The sequence below is a fragment of the Haplochromis burtoni genome, unplaced genomic scaffold (assembly GCF_018398535.1).
Source record: "Haplochromis burtoni strain Fernald_Lab_line unplaced genomic scaffold, NCSU_Asbu1 Contig_62, whole genome shotgun sequence".
Lineage (NCBI taxonomy): Eukaryota > Metazoa > Chordata > Actinopteri > Cichliformes > Cichlidae > Haplochromis > Haplochromis burtoni.
The window spans coordinates 1,234,587-1,243,022 of NW_024582423.1; the positions used below are offsets into that span (position 1 = coordinate 1,234,587).

General features: G+C 36.8%; 1 protein-coding gene across 1 annotated transcript; it reads right to left on the reverse strand.

The window, feature by feature from the left end:
* Nucleotides 1-4,341: 4,341 nt before the first annotated feature.
* Nucleotides 4,342-7,068, reverse strand: LOC102306794 (E3 ubiquitin-protein ligase NEURL3). The gene is made up of 4 exons (XM_014333708.2): nucleotides 6,944-7,068; nucleotides 5,376-5,885; nucleotides 5,082-5,240; nucleotides 4,342-4,932 (listed from the first exon to the last, which is right to left on the reverse strand). Exons 1-4 carry the CDS (start codon nucleotides 6,996-6,998, stop codon nucleotides 4,757-4,759), a joined length of 900 nt encoding a protein of 299 aa, XP_014189194.1. The 5' UTR covers nucleotides 6,999-7,068; the 3' UTR covers nucleotides 4,342-4,756.
* Between the last annotated feature and the right edge of the window lie 1,368 nt (nucleotides 7,069-8,436).

An 8,436-nucleotide genomic window follows, 5' to 3' on the forward strand; every position in this document is an offset into this window, starting at 1 on the left:
AATTTAATGTCTCTGTTTTAAATCTGACAGACACACAAACACAGAAGCACACTCACACAGACCATCTCACATACTGATACAGACATAAACACACACACACACACACACACACACACACACACACACACACAAAAGTTGTCATTTTTTTTCTCCATTCACTTAAAAGGGAACCGTCTGAAAAAGTACACGAAACCAGCCACTTTGGATCCCTACTGCTCTGTAATACCTTATCACAAAAACATGATTTAAGGTTTATACAGGTCACAAGACTTTGGCTTGACAAAATCTATGTTTTGATATGTTTATGGTTTCTTCCACGATTTCATGAAGAATTTTTATTTTTCATGGAATTTTCCTGTGACTGCATGATCACATGACCTGCTCTAAAAAATTGAGTCTGGAGAATAATGTGAAAAAAAATCTTTCTCTTTCTTTCATGCCCAAACCTTTTCTCTGACATGTATAATATTTACATTAAAATGTAGCCATTACTGTCCTCTTTCATGCAGTGTCATTCTCATTTAGATGGGATTTACAGTTCTGTCATAAATGTTATCAAAGTGCCTCCCCCATCTCTCTTTCCCATAGGAAACAATTTTAAAACAGCTCCCGAATTTTGGCTTAACTTCTCAGTCGGAAGCTGTCTTTACACTGTCACAATGTCCATATAATAAACTCTACAAATATGAAAATGGAGTAATTTTCCCTGCTCAAGGGAAAATAATTTTTCCAATATGACTTGTATTTTTGACTTGGGATGCATTTGTTTCAGACGTACATTTCTGTTTGTCGAGTCTGATTCTCAGGCTGTTTCCAAATTTAGGGGCTGTATCCTTAGGAGGACACATTACGTCACACCAATGCTACGAAGGCTGTTCAAATTCGACGGCTCCTCCAAATGCAGCCTAGAAATGCGCCCTCCTTTATATCAAATCAGTGATTTATAGCCGACCTGTCAAATGATTTATGACTTAGGAAGTAATAAAGGGAGGAATAAAAGTTAATGACAATCATAATTTTTGTGAAATATCATAAAATTATGATATTTCATAACTCGGTAATAATCAATAATCAAAAATATGATCATGAAAATATTTCGATGGAATTGGATTACTTTTTTGACAAAAAGTTTACTTAGTTTTTTTGATAAAAAATGCCACCTTATTGGACAACTGATTTTGGGGACCTGTGTGTGTGTGTGTGTGTGTGTGTGTGTGTGTGTGTGTGTGTGTGTGTGTGTGTGTGTGTGTGTGTTGTTGTTGGGTTTTTTTTTTGCTTTTTTTATACTTTCAGGAAGATTAACTTAATCAAAATAAGTCATCAGACAAGCAATTTTGATGGACACTAATTAAAGTAGATTCATGCACTTGACTGGTTGATTTACTGGTATTTTAATCTTTGCTAACACCACATGACCTTATTTAAAGTTTGACTTTGCCTACCAAAGCAGACTTTTTTGGCAGTTTAATCTAATGTATCGTGTCTGGGGGGAAAAAGAAAAACAACAACCCAAGAGTTAAATCTTTAAAGGCATCAGTTGCTATGTAACCATTGTTACATGTTAAAACAGTTCAATTAGAAAAAGAATGAAGAGGTATGGCTGATTTGACAGGGCTGACAGGGAAATGTGTATTAAACATGGCAGCATGTATGACTGCAGAGAGTCCCGTGAAAGCTTTCTTTTTCACATTACTGATGTTTTAACAAAAAGGAAGGTAACAACATTACAAGTTTTCGTGTTTGGATGTAAGATGCTGGTAAGTCAGATAGTCATATACTTTTTTATATTTCTTTTATACTTCTGAAAATGATTTTAGTGTGATTATAAAAATAGAAGAATTCATGAACAAACAATAATGAAACTAGGAAGAGCCTGTGTTTGTACTTTAGAGAGGCACAGGAAGGTCTGGACTTTATCTGAAGACAGCACTTAAAGAGAAAACTGGAAACTGCTGCATTTGATTGTAAGAGGATGAGCCGCAGTCTAAAAGAGTCCACTAGATGGCCCTGGATTTCTAGTTCAGGAACTTGGATTTCACATGTGTCTGATGTCCTGGGTCTTTTTCCTTTTGAATGTTAAGATTGACCTGTTGAGAACCACAATTTTGCACAGAGATTTTGGAGAGCAGGTGCTTGAGCCAGCAAAGGGCACATAGGTTTTTACAAGATAAATAAGCTGAGCTCATTAGCAGTCCCTTTACATGCTTATGAATTTATTTATTTTAACACCGATACACTGATGCAGATGTCTATCGCATCAAAATTCAAACCCAGCAGACTCCTACAGAATTATAAGTTCGCACGGAGACAATGGTATTTGTATTCATTATTTTTACATAGAGTTTTCAGGTGATAATAAATCTCCCTTACCCTTCTTACTGTTATATGGCCTGATGCACAACAGAAGAGAGCTGTTACCCTCTGCTGCCTGCTGTAGTTGCCCTTTTTTTCTAGTTTCTTTTACTGCATTTTTTTGTCTGCAAATTAAAGGTGGGACCAGTTATAAAAAATAGTTATTGGACATTACTTTTTAAAATTATGAATTGATACAATGGATCAAATTTAAAATCAAAAATATGAAATCATAAAATATAAGTAATTGTTTTTAAAATTCTTGGAAAAAGAGCATTCATCAAAGAAGAGGCCTCGACCACCACCTGTATGGAGCCAAAGGAGTCACACACATCAAATAATTAAGTGTACAATAAAATATTGTTTGTTTTTCAAATATGACCACATATTTTCATTATGGTTGAAAATCACCTTCATGCCTACAAATATAATTCACTAATGTTTTCTGGGCTTCATCGAATTTACTGAGCATCTGTGCATGGAGAGACTTATCTCAGAGAAAACACAGGAGTGATCAGTGAGAGCGTTATCAGACATCTGCGCCAGAGCAAATTAATAAGAGATATTGGCAGGGGTTGTAATGTTTCTACAGTTCCCTCTGCCAGCACCTTTTGACAAAAAGGAAGGTAAAAGCGTAACGTTTGGATGTCACAGTGAGATGCTGGTTAGTCATATAGTCATATACTTTTTTATACTTCTTTTATACTTCTGAAATGATTTTAGTGTGATTATAAAACAGATTAAATCATAAAAAAGTAATAAAGAAACCAGGAAGTTACCATGTTTTACTATAAAGAGGCAGATGAAGGTCTGGACTGAAACAAAAGCTGGAAGCTGCTGCATTTGATTGTCAGAGGGTGAGCTGCAGTCTAAAACAGTCCACTAGATGGCCCTGAATTTGTGGTTCAGGAACTTGAACTTCACACGTGTCTGATGTTCTGGGTCCTTTTCTTTTGTTAAGAGCTGTTGAAAATCAATCTGCCATTGTTCTGTGTCCAGTCTGTGTCTTCATGTCTGCCCTGGTCCCACGTCTCTGTGTTCCCACTGTTGCAGTGTCTGTCTCTGCTTCTGAGTCTGTGTCTATAAGTTTCCTGTTTTACTCTGAAGGTCTGTGTCTTATGTTAATGTGTTTTGCTTCCCTTGTCACGTTAGGCCTGATCTGTCCCAGCCGTGTTTCCCTTCTGTCCCCCATTCCCTGATTGCTCCTCTGTGTGTTTAAGCGCTGTGTTTTCCTTTGTCTGTGCTGTGGTCTCCATCTTACTATACTGTGTTCTGCCGGTTAGCCTGTTTTTCTTTTGTTAATATTTGAAGTTTAGTTAGTTTTCTGTTCTTTTACTGAGTAGCATTAAAGCTGAGTTTTGAGTTCATATTCGTCTCTGTGAGTCTGCACATTGGGTCCTCTATTCCTGCCTGCACACAGCCTTCATTTGACATAAATCCCTTTTATATATGAAATATTTATGAATAGTAGTTTATTTAGGAATATTTATTTATAATTCTTTGTATTGTTCATTAATTTATTCATGAAAATAAAAAATAATTGTTTTGAATTAATGAATTTCTTATTGCATGCTTTATTGTACAATTAATTATTGAAAAACAAAATGCGAGATTGTTTGTAATCTTTGCTAACCACAACATGACCTGATCGCTGGATTGAAAGTTTCGTGTTTTGCTTTAGCATCATTATTCCTGCGATGTGTTGACACAACTAAGTGTTTGAAAATGCTCTTGTGTTCCAAGCAGGCTTTTGTTTTCAAGCTACTCTGTCTCTTCTTATGTGATGCCCTCCATTTATTTATAGTTCAGTTCATTCATGACTGCAATTTGGCTCTCTTGTTAATCTTTAAGGTATGTTTAACCGCTGTTCACACGTGTGGTGTGGACGAGTATTTCTTTATCCCCCAACATGTTCTATTTAATATGCACTGCTATTGGTTTATTTCTTATAGCAACATCCTTAAAAACACATTAGAGAAGAAAATATGATGATTGAAACAAGGTTATTTATTTTTTCTTTCCATTGTCTAAGCACTAACACTATAACAGTTTTAAGACAAAACGAGTTTATAAAAATCAAACATCTCTTTAAGATTTACACCAAACTATAAAATATACTGTACAGAAATTTTTTGTTATAATGCTATTTTACATATTCACATACATACATATTTTGCACTTAGTGCAATATTTTGTCTCGTCACATACTGACATAATTGCAGTATTTACAAAAAAAATAGTCCAGTTTGACATCTTTACATGAATTTGAGGACATTTCATCACTCTGAAATTTTTACATGTTTAACAAAACAGAAAAGCCAAACATGACAAAGCGTCATAATAAGGGCCATTCACTGTGTGTCGGTAGTTTATATTTGGTGATTCTTGGCTGGTGTGTCAGAGCTTAGACGTCTATAAACCGCCTCTCCTTTACTGATGGAGCTCTGATCTTGTGTCGACACAGCGGGCAGGTGCCAAACTCTTGACAGACTCTGGAGTCACAGTGTTTACATAAACACCGGTGGCCACAAGGCAGTGTGATTCTGGCCTCCTTCACCATGCACACCACACAGACATTATCTATAACCAGAAGAGAGAGACTCTAATTACAAATGCGACATCAGGCATATGTGAGACCACACTATTACAACTGATTTCACTGATCACACTCTGTGGTCAGAAATGTGCAACGGAAATCAGACATTAATGTTTGGAGGGACTGTTTTTACCTGCTGGGATTTCCATGTCAAGACAGGACATGCAGTCATCAGGTCTGAAGTCTGAAACATCAGGAACTGAACCAAAGTGACTGTAAGAATCAGGTGAGATGAGCGGTTCGGGTGCAGGACAGGATCTTCTAGTGCAAAGAAGCTTTGTTTTTTTGGAGCCTGCAGCAAAGACAAAAGCATATTTCAACAGTTAGTCATTGTTTATCGCTGTCAGAGCATATGAAATGCTCTGCCTTCACAGAACAGGAAAAACCTGCTGTAAGGCAGATAAAACTGTGGTTCTAGTGAACTTGCCTAGGAGTAAAATGGAGCGCGTCTTCCCGTAAATGTCTATCATGGCCCACAGAGGCTGGCTGAGGTCCACTCCTGTCAGCCACTTGTGCTGCCTGTTGTTGACAGCTACGTATATGCTGCCACCATGAGAAACCCAAAACTCCAGCTCTGAACCTGCTTGGCAGTAGGATTCATTTACAGGCACAGCCCAGTGTCCAGGCTTGTCAGTGAGGTTAGGAATGGCCAAGCAGGGCAGGGGCAGAGATCTGGCTGAGGGTGGCACAGTGGTAAAGCCCACACGCAGAGCTCCCTGCCAGTTGATCGAATCCCTCTGCACTCTCAGACGAATCCTCTCCTGGACTCTCACTGGACGGTTGCTGAACACCAGCCCATTCTTGAAGGTGTTATCAGTCTTCTCTGCGAGTCGACCTCCATGACTCAAGCGGACCTTTTCTCCCACAGCCTGACGGTGGAAGTTCAGACGACCAAGACAAAGCAGACTGCATCTGTGTGACACCTCTGACTGAAGAACTACAAAGAATAAAAACACACAGTTATGAATGTTGATGTGAAATCATGTTATTTCCAGAGAATTACTTAATAGCGACAATCACAATAACAATAAGTGTCCCTTACATTTGTGATGTGTAGGAACCTCAAAACTTTTTTTTTTAACTGAAATTAGGTTGGGTTTTTTTTTTGCCTGTCCCGTTTGGTTCTTTTGCCATCAGAATTATTGTCTTAAGGCGAGGAAAGATGCCCAACGGATTTACTTTACCAAATTGACCATCACAGCCTTGCCGTAATGGTCTATTTGATTCACCTTTTATTGTTTATTTTATTTTATTTTATTTTTATTTTCACTTGCTAGATACAGGACAGACTTGAATTGAAATGAGGTTTAAAATTTAAAAACGTTCAACAAAGATTTTTTCAGTTTAAAGGTCAATTGGTCATGTCGCAAATTTTTATAATTTTCATTCTTATAAAATAATAATAATGATAATAATACTAATAAAAATAAAAATAATGCTGTGTTAATAGGTGAATTGCCATATTAATTGGATTAAAGAAGCTACATATGTCAAGCTGTTTTTAATACTTCATATTAAAGTTAAATTGTGCAAACTGTAGCCAAAATTTCATTTTCATTTTAACAGTACAAAAGCAGACATATAAATAAGTCAGAATAAAACTAGCAAACGCCCGCACTCTTGTTTTTTCAAAGCATGCGGAAATCTGGGCGTCCTCCAAGCTGACGAGCTAAAGTCGTTGCACAAAGTTGCATTTGTTTGGTACAAGTTGTCTGAGTGGTAAACTTAGTTCATTATTTGGCACTTTGCTTTGTATTGTGTTGTCTTAACAGGGATACTACTTCTTAAATGACAAAACTAGTGCTGCACTGGAGCACATGCTAGATTTGGGGAAATTTGCAAAATCTTTTGAGCTGCAGCATTTTGCACCCCCTTACTGTGTATTACAATAAAAGTACATAAACAGCTGTTATGTGTTAATTTATGCAACTAAGTATCAGCTTGATAATGATTTGTTTATCAAACTGAGAAATATAGTTCTCTCTAAAGACTTACCAGAGTTCTTGTTTTTATTTTCTCTTGCCATCTTGGAGATGTAAAAACTTGTCATACAAGTCTTGATGCATGATGAGGTCGAGTGTCCTCAAGTCAGGTGTGTTGACTACCTTTTAATCATGGAGTACGTGAGGTTTGAAAACAGAAACACACCCAGACAAAGAGGAGGGACAGAGGGAGGCACCAAAGTTTGGAAATTTACCTGAAGTGTACAATAACAGAACTTGGTGATCTGGGCTTTTATTGTGGATTCCCAGTTTCCTTTCCACCCTTGTTAGTTTAGTATCTTCTCTTTGTGCATTTCCCTCCAGTAGTTTGTTGTTGTTTTAATCAGCTGATTGCCATTCAGTGTGTACATGTAACATCTCTATGGCTCTTCCAGTTTGAAATGCCACATGAGTCTAATCTTGCAATCACTCATCACAATAGCAAATGCAATAGAAAAAAATCTAAAACACGAAAATTGAAACATTTCTTCTATTTTTTATAGTTACATTTAATGTTTTATAATAATAATACAAGTTTGTTGTTGAGTTGGTGATATACTTCATATGGCTTTAGCTGGATAAAACAAACTACGTATTCAAAATCTTTTCTTCATATTTATTTAATAAATGTAAATTTTGGAAAATATATCCAAAGTTACTACCTCTTAGCAGTGTAGATATACAGTAGTTAAACATGTAATAAGTCATAATGAAACTAGCAAACTCTTGTGCTTTCACTTTAGAGAAGAATTTGAAGATCTGGACTTCATCCAAGATGGAAAAAAAAAATCAATGCTGGAAACTGCAGCGTTTCTTTGGTAAAGTCTGAGTTGCAGTTTTAGTCACTAGATGGCTTGTCTTGATTTGTTTTGCAGATGTGACACACCCACATGCAGGTACCGTGTCAGTGTTTTATCGTCAGTGACAAGATTTTTATTTCCACAGAAACATAAAGTTTGTAGTTTCTTTTTCTTATCGCCATCATTTAACACTTCAGTGTGCAGCTCATTATTAGAACTCTTTCTTTGAACTCTAATTGCTTTACGGCACTTTGCAGCTTTTTAATACTTATGTTTGCATTGTCTTGTTTTTGTGTCACTTAATCAGAGTTTTAACAGTCGTCTATTTCTTTCCTTTTTTTAAACAAACCATACCAAGAACAATATATCACATGAGAGGGTATGGAGTGAGCTGTACAACACACTTTTTGGGGGTTTTTAACAACGCCCCTATGACTACAGCCCTGGCCTTTCAAGAGGAGTTGCTTGTTGCACAAGTTCTCATGTTTTGCTGTACTCTCACCTGTACCACCTCAGTGTTTTCCCCCATTTGCTATGTTGTTCTTTCCATGTTTTTTCTTTTGATTTCAAGTTTGAGCATGTTTGTTTTATCCCTCACGTTCATGCTTTCCTTCTCTAGTCTCATTTCTTTCCTCGCTCTTCTACCCCTGTATACGAGAGGAAACAGGACTGGACAACCGTGAATAGGAAGGTTAACAACAAACCT